This window comes from Frieseomelitta varia, unplaced genomic scaffold, assembly GCF_011392965.1.
Source record: "Frieseomelitta varia isolate USP_RPSP 00005682 unplaced genomic scaffold, Fvar_1.2 scaffold_986, whole genome shotgun sequence".
Classification (NCBI taxonomy): domain Eukaryota; kingdom Metazoa; phylum Arthropoda; class Insecta; order Hymenoptera; family Apidae; genus Frieseomelitta; species Frieseomelitta varia.
In genome coordinates this window covers 189-25,221 of record NW_025110796.1, presented here as the reverse complement: position 1 = coordinate 25,221, position 25,033 = coordinate 189, and the positions used below count along the sequence as shown (strand labels likewise).

Sequence of the window (25,033 nt, the reverse complement as noted above, 5' to 3'; positions counted from 1 at the left end):
ATTTTTACGTTTTCTTTACTAGGATATAAAATTGCAAATATTTGACTGGCTATGAGAATAAATCTCAATTAATTATTATGCATTTTAAACATAACACTTGAAAGTAATAAAGTTAATTGAATTTGAAATACTTTAAATATTCACTTCGCGTTTTGTTCCATTTGCACGTCATTCAACTTAAACTTGAAATTAAACTTTCCTTGCCGTCGTTCTCGTATCGGCACGGCGTTACGAGAACTTGTTACACATGGTGTGTACCTTCTTCTGAATATATTACAAGCATTTCGTCTACAGAGTTTCCTTGCCAGGCAAAGCTTTCCCTGTCTTAAGAATATGTGACCCACCGTGCTTCCGAGTTATCTGCCGAGTATCTGCTGCATAAATCAGGACTCGAGGATTACGAAGCTAAGACTACGGAAGTAACGGGATTAACGTGTATCGCCGACCGTGCTAGTGGAATCGCGAGTTTCATTGGGTTGCACAAGTTCTAGTATTGGGAACCAGATGAACGATATTCTCTTTCCTTTCTTTCCCCATTTTCCGTATATTTTTTTTTCTTTTGCTTCAAGGAATTATTGAAGTTACGTTAAATGGTGTATTAGATTAAAAAATTAAGTAGAAATTTATATCTGTCACAATTATTTAATCTGGTAATTAAAAGAAATAACCGTTGTAATTCACTATAAATAACAAATAGATTTTATTCGTAGAAATTCATTCTGACATCATTCATTAGAACATACTCACAACTCCACTGTATTACAAATATAAATACTACTATGCGTAACATAATTTGGAAGATTAGATAAAAATGCTGTATGTTTCTCGTGATACTATATTTTTAACATTCTCTGCCATCAAATGGAAAAGAAATTTAAAAACCATTTATCCACTACTTTGCACGATACAAATCAACCCCCTGACGGTTATTATTGAACATCAGAAGCCTCTTAATTTCTTACAGTTTCCACATCGTTCAATTTTGAAATCTTATCGTTAATTTTTATTAGAGGGTACATAAAGTAAAGGAAAGTTCGATTAGAAAATTCAATTTTTTCCTTAAACGACGCCTGAGGATCGGAAGAGCTCGCGAGCGACTTCAAAAACTAGGCTGCTGCTCTATCTCTCGGTTTCTCGTTTGAGAGTTTCTCGTTGCGCGATGCTCACTTCCGGCGTTTCTCCGCCAACGACGAAGAAATTTGCGGAACTACGGCGCAGGAGAGTGTTCGCTGGTTAACAGTCTTGCCGCGTTGTTCTTGCAGTTGCAAATACTTTAATCTCGTTCGCATTCTACCGTCCGCCGGCTCACCCGCCTGAGACCACTTCCGTTGCTCGCTTCCGCCTCCTCTCGCCCCTCCCCCACGGTACGATGAGCTAAGAACGCTCTGGTCTCGGCGACGGTGTCTCAGACTCGATCGAGGTAAGCCGGCGAACTTGCCTGGCTTCTTAACTAGCCCGGGAACACCGGCGTGAATATCCGCAAGTGAAAATTTTCTCGCGTGTACGGCCCCGATCGGTCGCTACCGATTGTACGTATCGTGCGCGTATTACAGATTTACGCGATATCATGATCATTTATTTACGCTTTCCTGGAAATCGAATGTCGAATCAAGAGTTAAACGACACGCCAAACGATCGTGAATCATGTTGCGTGGAGTTGTGCCACGTGAAGTATTGCAAATTGGCTTTTTCGAGATCGCCGTGGGTATTGATTTGCTTTCATTTTCTTTAAATCACACTGGCTAGCGGAAATACAGCCGAGTTCTGATTATCAGGCGCATTTGTACCTAGCGTCCTCCGGCAATCGTCGTGAAATTATATTTATTGTTATGAGAAATTATGAAATATTATTATTATTATCATAAGAAATTATAAGATATTATTTGTAACGAAAGGAGAATAAATTAATATTAATTAGGTACATATGTTCTATACATATTGTTTCGTTTTTGTCAATAAATTTCTATAAATGTACCGTTATAAATCTAGAAAGTTTCTACGATAAACTACGAATTAGTAGTTTTCATTACCCTGACAGTTCTACTTGTTAAACTCATTCAAAGTTGGAAAGTTTTATTTGAAAACAGGTCCGAATGTTATTACGTAAGTAATGAAAGCAGACCTAGTACTTGTTTTCATTTTGAAAACCGTGGCAACAAACTCTTGGTGGTGGCGGCATTATTCTGAGGATAGCCAGTGTACATCTTACTTTATGTTAATATCTGGAGTAAGATTTAATTCGGATCTATGGTCATTGGTGTTGTTGGGTTGCGCGGACATTGTAACTGTGAGAAGTGGATTACGTTGGTTTGGACTCGGACCAAGAAACGCACAGACGTGTAAATCGTGTCCATAAGCTATAGGGATCGAAGCATTTGTAATAGTGGGATACGTCTTGGATGCATGCCATCCGCTAAACCGTCGATAAATTGTAATCTTGATTAGATTGAGAAGCAGGTTTCAATCCAATGTATCATTTCCGAATGAATCAATATAGTTATATGATTAATACAATCCTAATGGTAAAATTTATATTTAAATTGAAATTAAAATTAAATTAAATTAAACGTAGAGTCACATTTTTATAATCATAGTATAATCATAATGGTAAAATTTAATATTTATAGATGAACACGTAGAGATACATTTCTTTTTAAATTACATAACTTTTAATTCAGTTCATTTATTTCTGCAAAATTGTATTAATCTATTTAGATAAAAAAACTTATTAGTATAATTTATAATATAACTTATAGTTTAGTAGATATTTTAATTTTAATTTTATCAATTTCTCTCGGTGTTTCACACGACAGATTTCAGAAACTTAAATCTATAATAAATAATAAATTGTCGTTAATAAGGAAATAAATTATAAATTATTAAATATATGATGAATAATCTACAAAATTAATATTTCTTCGAAATAAATAAGTTAATGCAATTTTGTAGGGAATAAATTGCATCGACTGGTTCCAATTGAAAAAACGTTATACGTTATGTTATATTCAAATGATCTCTGCATGTTCATCTACAGAACAACATCAAAGAATATATCTTCCTCGAAACCATTTCGTATTTATAGATCAAAACTGATCAGCCTGTATAATACATTTTATTACAATATACGTAGCAAACGTCCAATTGATTAAATACAATCAAGGAATTGAAATCGATGAAAATAATAATCCAGAGAACAGTATAGGACAGTATAAATCCAATTAAAGATACGTCAGTTGTAAAACAACTGATGTTCATATTTCCTGTTAATAGAAACGCTTTGTCGGACTCGAGAATGAGTCGATAATCGTAACAACGTTAAACCTGTATAGAATATCACGATAAACGAAACTAGAATTCCAGCGTAGCGAGCAAAGAAACTCGCTTTATTTGTCATCGCACTTGTTCGTCGGCAGAGCGAAAATTAATTCGTACAGGTAGAATCGGCATTACCCGCGTGGCTGTGGTGGTAAGCAACCGGAAGCAATGAAGCTTCTGTATCCGACGTTCATTCTTCTTTTCCCTGCTTCCTCCTCTCCGCGCGAAGGGCTCGCGAATCGTCGAGCGTCCCTGGCCCGGGTCGAGCTCCATTTTCCAAGAAGACCCCTCCATTCGTGACGCTCGAGAGAATAATTTAGAGAGCACTTTGGTGGCGGCAACTCCACCCCAGCGAGAAGCATCCACCCATCCGAACCACCCCGCCGACCAAAGATATCTTTCCGCTCGCTTTTCCACTTTCTTCCTCCTCCCGGTCGCAGCCCGGTCGCTTTATGAATTGTCTGGCCTGAAGTTATGGCCGGTCCAGGAACCCGTAAACTGCCGGCAGCATCGCCGCGAATCAGCCGGTGCTCCGCTGTCGGCGGCACACGCGTCGAGGATTCTCTTACCGGGAGTCTTTGCCAGACTTCCGGTCACCCTATCCATTCTCATCTCCTTCGTCCTGTTTCACTTATCAATGACTGTCGCTACTTTCTCGTACTTTACGATTAAAGATCTTTTTTTTTCTTTTTTTTGTACGATTATTCTTTCAGTCAGATGAAAATTCGAGTGAATTGGCATATTTTCTTATATTTTCTCTTCTGCTGTTGACACGTGAAGGTGTTTATTGTTTTCTTGCGAGATTGATGGTTAGATTTAGATTTTCCTTTTCTTTTCTCAATAATTTGTGAAATTTTTCTCTGTGTTGAACGAAAATGCAAATAAATTGAGTTATTTCAAAAAGTATTTAATTTTTTTTACCGTTAGGCGTTTATTTCTAAATATAAAGATCATTATTTATATATGATGTCTCAAGAAGTTGATAATTAAGATGAAATGAATTTGGAAGAGAAGTCCAAGTATCCCTCGAGTTACACGGTTAATTGGTTAAGTCGAGAATCAGATTTAGTACAAAATAAAAGATTGCGTACAGTAAACAGGAAACCGTGCAATTCGAAACTAGAAATTCAATACAAAAAAGGAGATTTCGTTCTTGGTGTAAAAACAACAGTCTTTAATGAAGAAATAGATGTTTTTAATCTTGTAATTTTAACATTCATAAGTACATACATAAAAAAGCTCAGTTTACAAAAGAAAAATTGCATGAAAGGTACGGAGTTAAAATAATATACATGTATTGCAAAGATCCTTTTCCAGTAATTGAAAAATCCATCCATTATCCCATTTCTCCAGTTTTACGACACGCAGTTTTACCCATCTAGATTTTATTACGTTTTTATTATGTTCATTCAAACGGGTAGAATAGCCTGTTGTGGCGAAATATTTGTAATTACTGCGTAGAGGAATTGCGTTAGTATCTTACATCATCCAACATGGCGACTTAACCTAATCAATATTAAGATATGTATAATATGTAAGATTACCGTATGGTTATCAAAAAGGATTTTGCAGATAGCTAGCGAGTGCATATATGAGAAATCTTTATTATTTTGTTGTTTTTGATAAAAATTGGTATAAAATCGTGTAACTCAAGTGTCGTGTATCTCGAGGGCTACCTGTAATTCAACAGTATTTCATTACCATCTTTAAATACCAGTATATATTAATTCGTTCTGAAAGATAAAAAGATGAAAAAGGAAGATAATTATCTTGGATTTAAAATATTTGCCCAAGTGTGTATTACGTACATAATACCATTTCTTTCTTGTTATATAATAAGAATATTACATATTATTTCCTTTTTATATATAATATTAATACAAAATATTTCTTATACATATTCACATATTATTATTTCATAGCCAAGAGGATATTATTTTATCAATTACAAATAATTAAAACGAATAGAAATTATTGAAGATACCTGAACTTTTATTTCTCGAGCGATCGTCGAGTAATCCTCTTCGTCGATAATGTTGTTCGCAAATATATCAGCGTTACATTACGATAGACGCTTTCGAGATTTCTACAGTTTCTTTCGTATTTTCCGACGGCGCCAGTTCTTGGCGTGTGTAAAGGAGTCCACCCACCCGGTGGTACTCGACTCGAAATGGTTCTCGATCGGTTTCTGACTTATATTTCACATGGTGCCGCCTCAAATGGCTTACAGATCCGTTCCAAACAATCTCATTGCTTTTCACTCTCCCTGTTCGATTTATGGAGCGCCATTGTTTCGGAAGGATCTAGTAGCAGCCTATAAGCATATATCTTGCACACTAGCGAGAACTGCGACGGATTTCCAGACGGGATTCTGCGCTCCTTTCAAGTACACTTATCCCGAAATGTGCAGCGAAAGTACGTTCGCGAATATCGATGCGCGTATATGACGAATGTTATTGTGACAAAAGATGGAAAGTCATCCTCTTCGAAATTGAATCTTTATTTTATTTTTGCTATTGTTATTAATTTATCATTTTTCAACATGGCATTTTTGCATGTGAGTGACTAATTGGTACTTTTGCATCATCGTTAGAGTGGAAAATATAATGACAGGATATTGTGCGAATGTTTCAGTTTTTTTTATCATAATTGGGATAAAACATAGGGATCGTACTAAACGAAAATAAGTATATTTAATTCTTCTCTCAGTAATGTTTCACGATGGGCTATTTTTGTTCTAATTGCGTTTTGTGAGAAAAAGAAAAAAAAAATTTAGTGGATAAAGAAATGACTTTATATTTAATATATTTAATGTATTAAAATTACAAAATATATGATTTATGATTGGATAATATATTTTGAACTATGAAATTTATGATCGACATAGAACAGCACTATACTGTTATTATAACATGTTAATATAAGTATTATCCTACTTTATTGACTATAGGTTGCGTAATATATTAAAGACCAAAAGTATCTGAAATATTTGCATTATATGAAATGTGGTCAAGATTTTCAAAAATACACACAGCATTTGTTTCAAAGGTAGAAAAATTGCAGAACAATACGGCACAAAGAATCGGTAAATTCTTTATTAAAAATATTAACAATTGTGTTATTAAATAGAAATACAATTAGAAAATTTTATTTTATCTACGATAAATATTATTGTGGATTAAAAATAAAACTAAAAATTATTTTAATACTTTTCAGTATACTTTTAAGATTTTTTTTTTATTTAAGACCATATATTACAATCATTTCTCCTGGAGAAATATAAGTAATTAGGATTACGTGATACAATGGCATGGAAGTATAATTTATTATTACATGATCTTGATTCGTGTGGGTGAATGTTTTATTTTAACTGAATTAAAAGGGTAGGTCGAGAGTTATCTAGGGATAAATTAGACATTGAATTATTTTGTAATTGTAATAGTTTAAAGAACGTTTATCTTAGATAGAAATAGATAATGTACGTAATTCAGTATGCACATTTATTTTGATAATAGTTATAGAGCTTATGAAAGGAATATAAAACGATCCATAATCGAGAAGTGGTTTTCTTCTTTCGTTTTCGTAATTAGCAAAGATATATCGTAGATCAGAATTTTTATTTCCAAAAACTCGAACTAAACCACGCATCCCTCTCTCATCCGTTTCTTCGATTCGCAAACGTACATTCACAATGATACGACGTATCGAGACTCTATGAATCAATCGATATTGCAAATAGAACGGCGGAGCCACGCCGCAGTCACGGTTCATTTCCGTTTTCGGGGCGGCGGTACGGCGGCAACGGACGAACGAAATTTACAATTCGAAGCAAGCCTTCCTTAAACCGTATCCATAAGCAATGCGTGATTAATGTGCCGAATTAGCGGGCATGTTCGGCGACATATGCAGTTGAATAGAACGAGGACGAGAGGGAGACAGGTACCGAGCGAGAGACAGAAAGAGACAGAGAGAGAAAGAGAAAGAGAGAGAGAGAGGCGTTTGGTATCGATCGATGTTGCATCGCGCACAGACCAGAAGAGAAATGGCGTTTACATGTGACAAAGATTCTCTGATGGATGATAGTGCTCGTTGCTTTGGGCGTTTCTCCGCTACTCGATGATATTTTGATGGTTTGATCGACGTTGACACGATGACGAGTTTGCCCGGTGTTCGCGACTGAGCGGCGGACCCGTGTGATACAGAAAGGACTGACAAGAGCATGCTAAACCACTACCTTGATTGATGATATCGTTGTTCACTGTTGGCAGCGCAAACACTTGCAAGAAGACGCACCGCCGAGGACACGACTCCGCCGACTGTAATTTTTTCAGTTCCGGCGAGACCGCCCGGAATTTATTGTTATTACGGATTAGTAGGTTAGGTTGTTCTTTTGGAAAATGCTTTCGTGTATAATTCTCGTCTTCGTAAAAATCAGTCACACGTCGAAACATACGATCTTAATGAAAAAGCTGTTCTCAGGAAAAACTTGCTGAAGTGAGAGGAGAGGGAGAGAAAGAGAGAAAGAAAAAGAAATAGGTGTAGAGGAATAACAAAATGAAGAAGAGGATGATGAAGAAAGAGACTCGAAAGGAACAACTTATTACAGGTTAGAATAAAGTCGTGGCTTTCTGTCGTGACAAAAAACGATCCTACAAGGAGAAGAGTTATGTGGCGCGAGGGGTGAGTTAATACTAAAAGCAATAAGCAACGAGTGGTTGCGAAGGGTAGGGTAGGGCGCCGGGTTTTCCGAAGTTATTGTTGTGACCGCCGCTATTCTGCGCTTTGCTCCTCGCCACCCTCTTTTGAGTCGCCTTGCTAAATTAAATTTTGTCCTGCTCGCGGAATGTCGGCGAATTTTCTCCGTACGTTTCGTCAGAATTATGCAAAAACAGTTGCCGTGCTTCCTTTGTCGGCGTTCTTGTCGCGTGGGGAAGAACAGAGACAGACAGACAGACAGCCAGACAGAGAGAGAGAGAGAGAGAGAGAGAGAGAGATGCGATTTCTTCCGAAAGTTAACAGTATCGTCACGTATCATCAAAGTTGAGAGTGTAGATCGGTTCTGGCGTGAATTTCTGTGCGTCTGAGATTTTTCATCGATTCTAGGAAAACGATATCGCACGTCTCACGAGAGGAATAAAATATCGCGTATGTTGAAATACTGGATAAACTTTTTCTTTTTGGCAAGAATTAACTAAGATTGAATTCTGCGTTTATTGTTGTAAATAATTCATTACAAAAATCAATGTCTGTGACAGAGAATAACTTGTAATATAACTTATAACTTAAAATAAAATACAGATATTTTTAATTCTTAACTTTAACACATCTTGACTTACACTACTGTGATTTTCAGCCTTCAGTTTAGTTTCATTCTTCGATGAGGAGTTTCTTGAATTACATTTATTTAGTAAATATGCTGATGTGTAATCATGATGAAGGTGAAATAATTTTTCATAATGTGCATTGATTGGCACTCATTATGTACGTATCTGATTTTATTATCTTAACTCTTTGTAAATAAATTTGATCGTTGACTTTGAATGAAAATTTCATTATGAAATTACATTGTTTTTTTTCGAATTTTTATTTTTATCAAGGAAAGTTTTAAACATTTAATTTAACGAATGATCGTTGGTAATGTACTAGAAACATTGTGCAGAGTATCCGTGGTATTTTTCAAGCTCTTTGAAAATCTAGAACAGTAAAAACATTGGATGTTGGATACGAGCGATCCAATTTAGAAGTTGAGAGGGTTAAAAAAAGCTTTTAAAAATTGTAGACTAAAATCACAAGTGATTCAAAATACGTTTTATATGCGACCTGGAATAAATTAACAGCTTTCGCATAAAAACTTTTACTGAAAAGGCAATTCCTAGTTCTTTTAAAAGAAAATTTATTTCATTATTACGATTAATCTTTTAAAAATTACTAAATAGTTTTTGTTATTTTATTATTAATCTTTGGGCACTGAATTCACTTTGATCCAACCAGTATTTTTGATTTAATTTAAAAATAACGCGAAACAAATTGTATTTTTGATTTAATTTAAAAATAACGCGAAACAAATTCTTTATAAATTGTGAAAGCAATTAGAAAAATTGCGCAAAAATTATTTACTAAGAACATAAAAAGAATTTTACGAAATAGTGATCAATTATTATTTTTATAATTTTCTATTTTTAGTCTTCCATATCACTTTTAATTCTCCAAATTTTAAGGTATAACATTTCTAGAATATATGCTTCCCTTTATAAACACGCTGTTTATTTGAATCAAAGTTTCGTCAATACTTGATTAAATGCTGATTGAATCCATGTACTTGATCATGAACTTTTATTATATGAGCTAAAAAATTATTTGTCTCCCAACACGTTCATATAAAATAAAAGTGTTTCAGAACAAAAAAATATCTGAAAAAAGACGTGTTGAAATGGAGAGATTTTCTTTTCTGTTACAAAATTTATCGATATAAATTCTGCGTCACGTTGACCTGGCTCCGACATTGTTGAAACATACGGCCCTCTAGGCTCGAGAGCTTCTCGTAGACATTTCCCCATTTCGAGTAACCGTTTCCTGCGAAAATTAAGGGGATAGTCGCGCCACTAACAAGAACGAGCTAAACACCGAGACCGTTTCGAGAAATTTCACCAATGAGAGGCATCGTTACCGATATAGAACGGACATATTTACGGGGGACATTTGAGAAAAAGGATCCACGGAGACGATATCCTCGTGTAATATCACCGTGGAAACGGTAAAGAGTTTCCAAGCCGGTCGCCAGTTCGGAAAGACGTTTTTTCGCTGAAAGCGTTTCTTCATTTCGCTTTATGCCCCTGCTGCACTCCTTTCATTTTACTCTGGCACGGTTTAACAGTCGGCTATATTGGATTCTCTTGAGTCCAATTTTCCTTTCTTCCTTCCCTATTTTTCTTTCCTCCTCCTTCTCGTCTCTCCTTCTCACTTTTTTCCTTCTCTTCTCTTTTCTTTTTCTTTTTTTAATACCACCTTCGGTACACGGTATCCGGAGAGGAACCGGTTGTCATAAAGCGCGGAACGGGAATCCGGGACACGACGTGCTCGGAAAAAACGATCTCATCATCAACGATGTTTCGATTCAGCGAATCGCGCTCGTCGGCGATCGTCCGCGAGGCGTCTCGACACGACGTGACGCGTCGCCGCGGCCATCCTCCGGAGGAATTGGGTTATCGATTCCCGCCGGAGTTTTAAACTGCTGCACGTGGTCAGTTTCTGGTCCATCCAACGTTTTACATGCTCTCTCTCTTTATCTCGTTCTTGTCCCCTTTTTCTTTCTTTTGCTCGTTGATTGGTTCTTCTATCGTGTTATTCTTGCCTGTTACGTGTATAAGGGAATTATGGAAGATCTCATAGACAGATAGAGCCATAAAAATTTATATCGTTGAAGTTTGTGTCGTCGTATGAAATAGTCGGTGGAGAGCTAAGTCATTGTTAAGCGAAGGTTATATTGCTGTCAGTTTTTAGAGTTAGTTTCTTGCATTATATTGATTTGGAATCTATAGTCGGATTGTAAAAATCATTAAATTTCAACAATTTTGTTTTAGTCAATTTTAGCGATTTATCCGGAGATTTTTTTTTGTTTTATTTTTTTTTACGTTTTTTTTTTTCTTCTTTTTATGATATATTCCTCCAATATTTGCGACAATTTTTTTTTCCCTATTATTGATTTTTGTGATTTTTTCTTCAGTCATTTGAAAGTCAATAAATGGGAAGATTTTTGACGAATTGGTATCGTTGGTTTTCATTTGTGTCCGATATAAATATTGCACGAGATTGCATGAAGGATCCATCAAATTTGTACGAATTTATAATTGCAAGCGATTCAAGCGTCGATGGTTCAAACGATTAGTCGTTTGACCTGTGCATCGATTTCCCAAGCTTTTGTGGCCCCCTCCCCTCCACCCGCCTAGGGTCAACTTCATCGTGCAGAAGGGTAGAATATTTGCACGTCCGTCAGTGGTAACTTGGCAAGCTTAATCGGCTTTTCGGCCGATTCGCAAAGTACACAATGAATTGCATCACGGCGGCGTTGGCTGGCCCTGTAATCCTCGTGGCGGCAATTTATATTAATTAGCCCATTCGCCCGAACCATTCGTGTTCAACATAAATTAGCGGGGCTAATGATGAATGTCAGGTATAAACGTAACATTATGCGGCCGCGCGCGCGCCACTGTGGTACGAGTGTGTCGCGTTCGAACTAACCCGCGTGTTCACCAGGTCGGAGAAGTTTGTGTTGTTCGATACGTACGCCACGGTCATACATAATACCATCGCTCCCTTTGTGTGCGGGTACATACGTTTTGGTGTGAAATCAACGCGAGGCTCGCCTATCCTGATTACAACTTGACAACACGTGCAACGCGCATCTCTGATTACGTTTGTGCGTTCAGGTTTTCACGGGTTTGGCTATTTCAGTTTAGTAAATATTAATTAAACGAATTTTGTTACGAACGCGATCTTAGATTTAGAATTTTGTAAAATAAATCTTTGATATACAGTAAGTACTGGTTTGAGTGACAAATTCGTTTGTTTTTTTTTTTTTTTTTTTTTTTTTTTTTTTGGAATACATGTTTTGAAGAATGTTATGAGTATGTAAAAAATATAAAAATACAAGTAATTGAATGTTTTGGTAAAAGATGTGTATCTTGCAGAGAAATTGAATGAATAAAAATACCATATACCAAGCTTATTAATTTCTCTCTATACCATAATTTATACAGAGATAAAAACAAAGCGATCTCGTTTGCTCTCGACTAACACGTTATGCCATTCGACGACCAATGTTCATTTGCAGTATAATCGCATTCCTAAAATTTCACGTGCTCAACTGCATCCATCAAAATTTGCGAACCTCTTTCGCAAAAACAACTTGCGTGTTGTACTCGTTTATCCGTAACCGAATGATCGAACGCGCGTAGCGTTCAAATATGATAAATTCTCAGGCGAATCGAATAACCAGCCCCGCCATGAGTGGCATAACGAGTGGCCGGGCAACTCTTGTTCTTGAGCTGCGCGCGTTTCAGCCGAAGGGGGTGAATTTCGCACCGGCTGCACTCGTGCACTCACCGTAGGCGTCGAGCTCGCTACACGACCCGCATACCATCGTTCGAGCCAGCGTCTTTGTAAGCCATCTATAGTCTGGTTGATCCCGTTCCAGCTAGATGCATCGGGCCAAAAGGGAGAGGAGGAAGAAGAGCTCGAGCCCGGCGTGCTGAAAAGTAAGAACTGGAAACGGGCGGAAAGGGTTCGTTGCAATCAAGCGCGGACGGGGACTTTGGGGGATGCCTCTCCGTTTTCTCACGGTCTGCATTATCTTCTCGGAACTGTGTGTTGCCTCTCGAACTTCTCTCTTCATCCCTGACTGAGACGAGACCAGACGAGGTAACGAAGGAGGCGGAAGACCCGTTCTTTCCTTCCTTCTTTCCCCTCTTTTCGCCTTCTTCCCTCCTCTCTCTCTCTCTCTCTCTCTCTCTCTCTCTCTCTCTTTCTTTAACTCTCTGTCTCCTTCTCTCTGTCTCGTTTTTTCTCTGATCTTCTTGGCTGCAATCTTTCTCTCTTTCTTCTCTTTGGCGGCCGCCTTCATCCGTCCTTTCAGCGTGGCCCTGTATCTTGGCTGAAATCACTATTGATCGCCTCTGTAAAATAGCGGTTGAGCTTAGCCGATGTACGGTGCCGGATTATTCCTGGATTTCCTCGGCCGTGTGTGTATGTGTGTGTGTGTGTGTGCGTGCGCGCGCGTACCGTGTTAGGATTGATAAGAATCATGGGAGAAAGGAGGTTTTAAGTTTGAATCGGAGGGGGATGGATATCCTGCTGGCTTACTGTTAGCGATGCCTGTTTGCTCGGCCCTGCAATTGAAGGTCCGAAGGTTTAAAAGATCCTCCTCGATCGCTGTAATGATAATTATGTGACCTCTCGTACATCGAACTGCTCAGTTCAACTTTTTCTTCGTTTCTTGACACTTTTTAATGCCGTCGAAAACCATTATCCTGAACGAGAGAATGATTTGGTTTTAAATGATGATTGCTATTGAAATTTCTATTGAACTCCTCGCAGTTGAAACTAATCGGTTTGATTCCTTTGTTCATTTTCTACCGAGAAATGTCGTTTGGTAAGATTCGATAAACAAATGATAAAAATTTAATTTTATGCGATAATTATGAAATTGAAAAAGGAACGTGTTAGGAAATAAGGAGCTGTTGTATTTCAGAAGTTGGTTAAATGAAGACTTGTCATTTTCAAGCATAGTGTTTATTATATTACATTTATAGTTTAAAATACATTGTGTTGGTATGTTATATGTACACCTACATATAATTATAAGTAATCTTTATTGTGATTATTCTTACTATTTTTACCTACATACAATATATGGTATGTATTACTAAAAATCATTGTATATTTTGAAATTTGGTGAACTTCTGTCAAGTATTCCTAGCAAATTTCAAGAGACACATGATCAAAAAACGTGACAAAATTTTTTTGAAAGCTACGCGTTAGAACACAAAGGTACATATTTTTCACATTTCAATCTTTTTGAAGATTTCTCGAGGCTAATGAAGAGTTAATCTCTTTCGTCACGAAAAGCTGAAATAATAGATAATGATAAACGAAATAAGAATAGTAAGTTCCAAGACAAGTAAACGAAAGAAAGAAAAAGAAAAATCCAACGTACGTGATTAATTAAATTTTTTTCCTCTCGTCGGCAAAGGAAATCCCAATCTTCGGAAAGTTAATCAGCGATCCGGGTGGAACGTTCGGATTTTCGACAACGGGGGCCGTGAGGCTGCAGTTTGCCTAGCGTCTTGGTGACATCTTAAAGCCCTCATTAGTGTAGCTCGTCACCTTCGATAGGTAAACGGGGTGAGAGAGAATTAGCCACGTCAATATTTGCGGTGCAATCAAGCCGCTTCGACTCCGCGTGTCCCGTCTCGTCGTTTCGCTTCCCGGTGGCCTTCCCGACACTCGGCTCTGATTGTAACCTACACTTCTCTGACCGGGCTGCCGCTGTGTTGTTGCTGTTGTCTTTTCTCATTTTCCCGACTCGTTTCAGCTGATACGTACGTACACACGGCCACGCCGTGCCACGCTCCGTGATCCCTCTATCCGTTTCTGACGTTTGGTCGCGGTCCAATCAGACCGTTTTCGTCACAACGAGTTTCTTGCCGAACGCGTTAAAACGGCTAGTTAGCTTCGTCAAATGTTTGCGCGGCCTTGTGTCGATGTAACTCTCGCGTTTGATCTTACGACTAAGGCTGTTTGAAGAAACTCACCAATATGGTGATTTGAACGATATTATACTCACGTTTGATCGTGGGCTGAGAGTAGTTTTGAATATTGATGTGTCTGGTCGATCTGGTTGTTTCAGCATAAACTGACCCACGAAGGTATTCGAACGTTGGAGAAGAATTTGTGCGTTGTACAAGATATTTTAAAATTATTTCACTGTCGCTGTTAGTTTTTTGAATATGTTACGCGTGTCATTGAAAATATTTCGAATTTCGTTGTCGTAATTACTTAGCAGAGAAAGATTTTATATGAATACGTATATTATGTGTGTTATGTGAATATCTTGGAATTTCAATATAGCTGTGACGAGAGGGAATTGCTTCTTTGAAATAAAAAAAAAAAGTATTGTTCAGTATGAAATTATTTTTATCCACAATTTCGGTAAAAAATAATTAAATTACATAATACTTTGTGACTCAGCGTATAGAAAATGGCACGTTGCATTAATCCATCACCAGGATGTACCATTCTCTACGTGCAAACAGCAAACAGCTTATACGAATTCCACTCACAATATCGCTTCAAAACCAGTACCTTTATCTTCAAACTTAACGCGATATTTCAGCGAAAAGATACTTTAACTTTCGAAACTGCAGAGAAACTTCCGCCGCAGATTACCAGGTGCCTTCTGCAACGATCATTCCACCAACGACATACCAGGGTTCAATACCAATTATCATAAACGATCTTCGCAACTCGACTTTCCGTCGTATCTTTGCCATCGAATTTATTAAATTTGTCCAGAAAGAACGATTCCGCTGGAACTGAAAGTGAAGCAAAGCTTGGATATCAGTTATCTGGCGGAAGGGGAATACATCCTATATGCTTAATTTCGTTATTATAGTCCGCTCAGGCCCCATTCCAAAAAGTGTACACATTTTCTGATCGTGAGTCTATTTTGAAATGGAATCTTTTTTGAACTTCCTGGTAACATTTTGACAAGGTCCTAGAATTTTAACTTTAATTTTCCAAACAAAAGTCTTAAATTTCTAAGAGATTAACAGTTATACCTATAACCGAATTGCAACATATTAAGAAAGATTTTTCATTACAATAATTTCTTACACAAATATTCCACTGTCGAGTAGAGGAAGCTCGTCTTAATGGCTAAAGTGTATTTTTAATATGTAATCACTCCAATATGTCATTAGATGCCGTACATATCCGGCTCTCGTAATGAAAGGGTTAATAGGCCATAGAAGGTCGACGTTTGTCTACCGATAAGAACGAATCTGCGAAACTGGTGAGAAAGGAGAATCGCGGATGGAAAATCGGAACGTGTAAGAATGGTCAACTGAAACGAAGACGGGGAGAACGGGACGGAGAGGGAAATCGATGGAAGAAATAGCGGAATTAAGCCTTTTCGAATGTTGCACGTGCAAAAGCTGCGGCACGAAGGGATACGAATCGCGTGTCGTTTGGTAAACGAGGGTGAAACGGTCCGGGGGAGCAGGTGGCTCGTGATGGCGAAAGGGTTGCCGCTGTGCTCCCAGTGAAAGGAACGAAACGCGGAACGAGAATAGAGGAGGCGGACGAACGCGTGACACTGTCACAAATTGAAAGTGTCCAGACGAGCTCTGCTATTTCCTCGAGCTTCTGCTCCCGATCTTCGTGTCCCTCGCATAACACATATACACACACGCGATCGTTGGGGAATTTTTCACCAAGAGAGAATCGATCGCTTCTGTTCCGCCTCCGAGACGCCGCTTCGCGTTTTGAATTTAATTTGCTGGCCTCGGTTTGCTGAGCAGGTTTGTTCCAGTGCGTTATTTATTTATTTATTGTTGCACTTATTTATTTTATTTCAACAATGTCGGAAGTTATTATTTTTGGAAGTAATTCTTAGTAGGGATCGGGAATGGATTATCATGTTTGTTTGCGATATAATAATTAAAGTAGAATGAAAGATAATAGAATAAGACGAATTTTATTAATAAGACATGAAAATTGACAAAATAAAATCCTATTAACAAGATGGAAGATGATAAAATAAAGTAAATCTTATTTTAATTATTTTAAAATATTCGCAATAATTAGTCACGAGTGAGTGAACCTTTCTGATCTTTGATAAAAGTAATTTTCAAAGTTTGATCTCAACTACAGTAAGATGTGAAAAATTAACGGTAGGTAAATTTTCACTGAGCATGATCGTTTCGTGAAAAACAAAAATATAAATCTTGTAACGGAGTTGCACGATTATTTATTCACAATAATATGCAGGAAGAGGGAACTGCAAATTACTGTCGTTATAATAATAATTATATATACTATAAAATGGAATCGTGTCTCGGAGAAGATACGGAGAAAGATAGAAAATGACTGGAAGAAAGCAAATTACGACGCCGGGAGAGATTGGTCGGTAGGTCAAGCGAGCCGTGTCTCAGTCGCGTATACAATTGTTTCCCCGGTACTGTGTTCTTTACGCTCGTTAATTCGATCGCGATCCGTTAATTACAGTTCGTGAAAGCAGAAATGAAACTAGTCGAAGTAACTGTTGGCCTGCATCGTGTACACCGGCCAGCTCTCGCGGCTCGATAACGTTGTTGAGAATAATGGCGATCGAGTAAATAAAGCAGGCTCTCCTGGACATCGTGCGATTTTTGGACAATTTCCATTTGCCTCCAGCTGTCACTCTTCACCTCATCCTTTTCATCCGCTTTCCTTTTTCTCTCAAATGCGTGTCCATCTTTTACCTCAATTTGTAGCTGTGCCATTTTGTATCTTTTCCTTAAACGCTTCTTCCTTGGGTTTTTAATCGAATCGGTTATTGAAATATTGTTGTTGAGTTTAGCTGTGACACAAGAGATACAATTGTTGGCTTTTAATTGACCGCTATTATTCTATTCTCTAATTTTCTAAACGTGCTAAAAGAATGTGAATATTTTGCACGTACAAAACGTGACACGTTGACACGTTCACGAAGGAAAATAAGAAAGGAAACGATTTTTCATAATGTCGGAAGTAACGAGGTTTCCACGATTGAAAACTGCTGGCCAAAATCGTGCGATCAGCTAAATAAAACATGATCTGGCTTCTCGCGTCTCCACGTGCCACCCTTTGCCCCATCCTCCTCATTCATTCTCCTTCCTCCAAATATCTACTTTCACCTCGATCTCTAGCACCCTTTCCTCACTCTCGAACGCTTCTTTTTCATTCTTGGTTTTCATTCTCTGCGCTCCTGTTCGCCCCTCTTCGTCTCATCCTGTCGACCTCTTTCTCCTGCATCCCCTCGCCCCAGCGGCGTGACGCATGGCCGGCATTTATAGCGCGAGATAGCGCCGCTGGTTCTCGACAGCGCCGGCAGATTTATCCTCCACGGTTATTGGAGTTATACAAAGGATTTTTCCAACTGATCCCATAAAGTATCTGTGCCTGATGCCCTATTATTTACGCAGCCGGCTCGGATGCCACCAGTCCGCCAACAGCCACGCCGAACCACCCTGAATTTTTCTCGAGCGTCGAGAAAAAGCGCTTTAAAGCGCGCTCGCGCCGTTTCCGGTAATTTCGAGATTCTCGATTCTCGCGAGCTGTCTTACGTTTAAATTGTGAATTGTTTCACGCGTTCATCGAGCATCGTGCCGATTCGAATTAATTTTATAAATTAATTTTTATTAATTTTGTACGTGAATAACATAGTTGGAAAAATATTACGTCAATTGTTAATTCATTGTATGAATTGTTCTCGATTTCATGATACATGTTTCTTGTCAAACATTTTAATTCTTCACGTTTGGTATTACTTTTGTATTAAATCAACATTTTGCATTACATACATTCAGTCAGGTATTTTTTAAAATATTGTTAATATAGAGGAAAGAAAAGCCAATTTTATAATAGAAATTTGATTAACAACAAATGTTACGACTGCAATAGATTCTGGATCTCGCGATTTTTGTGTGAAACGAGTTATGGAAAGCGTAAATAGGTCGGTGAATGCGAACAGCGCGAACCTCTTTTGTTAATTCTTTGTTTTGCATTTGAATAAAAGAAGACGTGTGGATCGTGATAGAAAGTTTATTGACAGCAGGCGGTTTGATTGTTCGGTGAACTGCAAACCGATATTAATATGTAAATATAGTTCGTAATTCTATCTCGTAAAATCATGATTGAAATTAAAACAAGTTACGCGAATGAGTTGAATTTAAAACTCTATAGAAATATATTTTTACGTAATATGAAAGTATATTTAATTATGACACGGAAATTATAGACTAGACAAGTAAATTATATTTTGGAGAAAGTTTTCTGAAAATCTAATATTTCTAACTTAATTTATTATAATCCGGTTTCTTTCTGATACGAAGTTTTATATTTAATTTAGAACTTCTAAATTCCAAAATTTGTGTTCATCTTTATCTTATAGATTTGCTGTGTAATGTGTGATATCAAATCACTGACACAAAATAAAATTAAATGATTCATTAAACATTATTTCCTATTACAGAAAGAATTTTGGTAGTTCAAGATAAGCAATCGACTTTTTGCACGATTTAATACTAACGAAAAATCCTAAAAATTTCAGTCTGTGTAGAATTCTATGTCTAGAATTCTATTTGCACACTGTGTTCTTTAATTCTGTACAAGTTTCTGTACCAAATAACATTAAACATCTGTTAAACGTCTTGTTGAATTTTACATTCAGTAATTTCTTTCATTAAATTCACAATCAATTAATTATTTCTTATTGGACTGTTGAATTTACCACAGAATGAATAATTAATCAGTCTTTGTACACAACAGTTCTCAGTTCTGAAATAATTAATGGATTTTACTTGTAATTCCATGCATAATGAAGCAATATTAAATTCCACAGAAGTAATGATCTATGAAGGGAATTTATTTTCATGGAATGCACGAGTGAGATGTTCCTTTTCGTTTACATTTTATTTTCCAGAATTTTACGAATTATTTAGTTTTTGAATCCATAAATATATTTTTATACCATAAACAAATCTCTGTTACTCTATTGTGTACTCGTTAATCTTTTAGTTTGCACCCATTGTTTCGGAATTATTGTGATACGTTACGTCGACTCTTGGAATTGACTCTTTGTATCTAGGTTTGTTAGTTCTGTTGGTTACATAACGAATTGTTTGGTTTTCTATTAACGAATGACCGCTGTTTCCATTTGTTTTACGTTTTTGGGAACCACTGGTCGAAAACAAATTAATAGTTTATTTTGCAAATTGTATGAATTTGATATGATTTTTCTATATTTTGCTAGACCGGTTGTTTTTCATTCTTCCTCCGAGATGAATAAACGAGTCGAATAAATTTCGTTAAAATGGAAATGTCAGGCCACAGTTCTAGACTGTGAATTTTTATGCATTTTAAAATTTTTATGGACGTTAAATCCAATTTGTTTCGTCTACCATATTATAATAAATACGCTGCTTTGTATATTTTATATATTTTTACACATCGTATGCGTTGCATCCACTTTTATACTTTCAAATTTCCTATAAATGCATGAAAATCTGTAGTTATCCCAATAATCATCCCAAGGTTAAAATCTTTAAATAGATACTCAATAACTAAAATAATTTTTGAATGGTTTTACGTTCTACCATTGTTTTTAAATGATTATAATAATAGAAAAAGTTGAACAAAAGTTGTTTTTAGTAACTTTTCAATGCAAACAGTATGCAATAGAATAGAATGAATAAACAGTAGTAATAACAAAATTGTAAAAACAATACGGTTTGTCTTTCAAAGGAATATTTTACGTATCATGAACTGGAGTACGAATATAAGTTCGTGCGTTTCAAAAGTACTTCTTTTCTTTTTTTTTTTTTTTTTTTTTTTAAGTGTGAATAATGCATAGCGAAGAATACCTCGACATACTGAAGCGCGAAGAAACATTTCTGTTTTACATTGAACTGTTCTTTCTATTTTTACGTTGAAACCAGAAAGGATACGCCGAGGAAAATATATCCATTTCTTTTCTGCTCCTGTGGTTTCGAAGCGACATTCTCTTTCAATATATAATATAAATACGACGCTACCTTTTGTTCCTTGAAATCAGTTGTTCCTGGAAAAATAAATAATATGTACAAAGAAAAGTTTTGACATTTATTCCTGCATTATATTATTTCCATCCGTTTTCAGGATTTAAAATATTCTCTGAAAATACAAATGTTTTATCTCTGAATTCACGGTCTCGTAATCTCAAGATTTCGAATCCAATTCTTGTTAATCAAACAAGAAGAAAATCAGTGTCAATTCAATTTAAAAAATCAAAAACCAACAAATTTATAATATTAATCATTTCGAATCGTGTTGAATACGAAGGAAGTCGTGATTGTTTTCAGAATATCAAAATTAAAATTTTTGTTTAAATTTTACTTTTAATGGTATATTTAATGGACAGGTTTAACATACGAATATAAAGTTAATATATATCGTATATTGTTACATTATTTTTGACATTTTGAAAGCGATGAAAGTTTTCGCAGGAAAGGATTCAATTGCTTTTTGCAAATTTAGAATATTTCTTTCTTTCAAGTAATTTTTTACATCTAAACATGGTTTTGAAATTAATGAAAAGGTCCATATATTTATCAATACATATGTATGTTTGTATTATATATATACATGAAAATATACAAGACATGCATTATATCTAATATAATGATATATTATAATAATATCTATTAATATAATATAATAATATATAATATAATATCTAATATAATATTTTGTCCCGGATCCATACTCTTTATTTTCTTATATTATGTATCGTAAAGTAGATACTATGCTCTTGCAGCCCCAAGGCTTATATTTTGTGTCATGAAGTAGAGATAACGTGTCGATCATAACATCGGTATCCTTCGACATGGATTATCCTGCCATGTGTGTTATGTCAAATGTTGTTACTGAGAAACGCAAATTTCTCAGAAATATGGGAGCTATCGAAAGCGTAACATTCGTGCGAAATACGCCATAAATGCGCATTAACATTTAAATGACGTAAAAATGACTGATGGTTTCTACCATTATTATCACGATTTGCGAAAAGAACAACTTCTAGGTCGTCAATTCATGGGATATAATGATTTGGGTAGGTAAGATTGAAATAAAATTTATTACCGAAAGATTAAATAGTAAAATGTATGTTGAAATGATTGACGAACAAATTAACATGCGACACGAATTGCCCGAGATAAGTACATTTTTTAACATGATAAAATGCGACCATACTTTACAAACAGAAAAAATTCGTATTTTAGAATGGTCACTTTAATATTATAGAAAATTAATTAAGGGAATTTGAGGCTTAGGTACACCAAAATTCGGGAGGACAGTTCGCAAATATTAATGATTTAAAACAAATGTATTGTGGAGAAGTGGGAAGAACTAAGCCAAAAAATTATTGAACAACTATATAAATCTTTGCCTCAAAGAATGGCTGTCATTATTAAATGCAAAGAAAGTCCTACTAACAATTATTAAACTCGTCTCTTTTTTGTTTCTATCCATTGTTTTTCACAAACTTTGCCATCATTTTGTCTCACTAATTATATTACTGTATTTCTATATTTCTTTCTTTTTTAAATAACGCAAAATTGTTTATACCCGTTGATACGTAGATAATTATAGAAGAATGCACATAAGAAAGATCTTATAATTTTATAATTTAATAATTTTTATAGTTGGCTATAGTTTGTTTCAGGGGTGTACATTTAAAATGATAGTACATTTAAAATAATAAGTATGCATTCCATGCTTGTGGAGTATGTACTCTGGAGGAAAGAGTTTCCAGAATTTCGAAAATAACAGACACGTTCGCATCCGAACAAAAAGCCCCTGTTTTATCCGGAAAAGACTCGCGGACCATTTGTTCCGTGGTAATCGATTCCTAATGAAAAAAGGAAAAGAAAAAAAAAAAAAAACTGCGCACGACACCCTTTAAGAGAAAGTTGTTCCTTCGTTTCCAGGACTCGGAAGGCGACACTCCCCTTCACGATGCGATCTCTAAGAAACGGGATGACATGTTGGCTCTGTTGTTGGACCATGCCGCAGACATCACCCTCACGAACAACAATGGCTTCAACGCTCTGCACCACGCCGCTCTTCGTGGAAACCCAAGGTAAGTTAGCTCACGTTTTCGATGCTGACGCTTTTGTCCTGTGATGTACTCGTGAATGCCTCCGTCGGTGGTAGAATTTAACCGTGCGGGGCGAGCACCGCCGAGAGAACGGAAACGATAAAGAACTTCGCCCTAAACAGACTAACTGACAATTAAGAATAGCCGGCTGTCTCTCTATAGCTGATGGATTAAGACGTGTTCCGTCTTCATCCTTTCTCCAATTCGTTCGCGATAGACGTTCCGCGTTGCCGTCAGTTTACGAGCTGTCCTTTCTCGTTGACACTGTAGTTTGGAACGTGGATTGGAAAAGTCCGGAAAAGTCTTGGAATTAGAAGTGTAATCGTAGAGATTTATTAACGAGGTTGGACAGCTTTATAGGTGTACCCGTAAGTAATGTCGTTTCTTTCAAATTCAAATTTTTTTTTACTTCAAAATCAACCTTATTTTACAAAAAGAGAATAAACAGTTTGTCAGAAAGATGGACGAAGTATTGATGGAGATTATGTTATAGGTTAAAACTATATTAAATCTTAAATAAAATAAAATTTTGCACAGTATCAAAAAACGACATTACTTATAGGTACATCTTACACTTTAGGGCAGTAGACGTTTGATCAGGAAGACACACTGTGTGGTCAAACTGTTTTACATTTACATTTGAGGATCAGAAAGTAAATACCTGGTCGGAGAATCTATATATATGTACACGGAGGATGTATGTATATTATTTCAGACGTTTCAAATATTGGAGTCAAATATTATTATATTATTAAACACTATTTAATTAGAATTAGAAAGCATACTTTTCTGACTGGTATATCTCATCGACGAACGAGTCTTCATCTAGTAGAAACTGTCAGAAAGTTTCACATTTGAATTTCTTTTTTCAGTAATGTTTTTCAAATTTAAATTTAATTCTAATACATTTAACGTGAAATTTAACGGTAAAATAGACAGGGATGTTAAAAATCGATACGTCAGGCACGAATTACGAAGATTCAGACAAATCCTAAGGAGGATTTTAAGGCGTCGTATCCAATCATTCTTCGGCTTTGCTCTCTTGCTCGGCAAATCATGGAAAGAACGTCGAAGCACAGGTGCTCCCGAAGCAGTCGTCTTTCGGAGTCTAATCGAGTCGGAAATTCTGCAGAGGTACCGAGTTAATTTTACCCCGATTGTCACCAGACGTCCTTCTGTTCAATTTCGTCTGTTACAATCTTGAGAATCTTCGAGATTTGCTCGGCTCTCTGGTTGTAACTTCGAGACACAAATGGAATCCGCGGAACGGATAGCTTATATCCCGGGATAATATCTACTTTCGATATCGCGTTCCTCAAATATTATTTCCCTTTAACGAGGCATACCTTTCGATTGCTGATTAACTCTTTGGATTATTGAAGTTTGAAAAGTTTTGAAAAGTTCAAGTCAACCTTCGAACGGTGCAAGACGTTTTAAGATGAAAACGATGAGAAGTGGATAAGAAAGGGTTCTAGCACACTTCTATCTAATTTCTATATTTTTCACAAAATCAAACTTCGTTTGTACGGTTAATTTTTAATTTAAAATTCTGCCGACATGTACTAAATTCTAATCTATAAGTCCGACATATAATAGTATATAAGTTGACATATAATACTAATTTATGTAGAAAATAACTATATTACAGTCAAAAATTAAGTTGGTCGTCTCTTAACAATAGTTATGCATGTAAGAAAGCGTTTACGTTTAATTCAATAAATAATTTTCGGTGAGGTTGTAATAACATTGGTAACTTTATATACTATTAGTAACGTCGCGGTGCAAAACTTGCCTAAATTGATGTGGTAGAATGTAACACGGAAATAATAGTCAGGTGATCTCCAAAGAATAGGATACGATAAAGTACTGAATACTGGATCTATCCTAGTTAGTCAATGCTCGTATTGCTTATTAGTACGTTAACATTTCGTGGACGAATCGAAAGTCGCGGGAAAAATAAGAAAGAAAGGATGACCGCGAAAGAGAATAGCCTAGATGTCAGAATGATATTCATGCATCGACAACCAGTTTTCATGGAAAGTACACTTCGGAATAATGAAACGTTTTTATTCTCGTGAACACATGTACACCGTGAGGAGTCACGAAACGTTCGCAGTACAGCCCCCTCGTAACCGAGTTATTTTATATCGGATTTCTCGCGATGGGGTACTTCGGAATCACTGGAGCCGAATTACAAAGAACGCTAGACTACAAGAACCTAACTCGTCCTTTCGGACTAGTGCAATGTCAGTAACAATAGTAACAACGAATGAAAGAAGAGCGGAG

At 36.4% G+C, this 25,033-nt stretch overlaps 1 protein-coding gene across 1 annotated transcript in view; it reads left to right on the top strand.

The window, feature by feature from the left end:
• LOC122538366 (E3 ubiquitin-protein ligase mib1) overlaps positions 1-22,758 on the top strand; it is an 85,644-nt gene extending 62,886 nt beyond the window's left edge. The window contains exon 9 of the mRNA XM_043672369.1: positions 22,578-22,758. Within this exon, the coding sequence (XP_043528304.1) occupies positions 22,578-22,733 (156 nt within the window). The 3' untranslated portion in view covers positions 22,734-22,758. The remainder of the gene's footprint in view (positions 1-22,577) is intronic.
• The last annotated feature ends 2,275 nt before the right edge of the window (positions 22,759-25,033 follow it).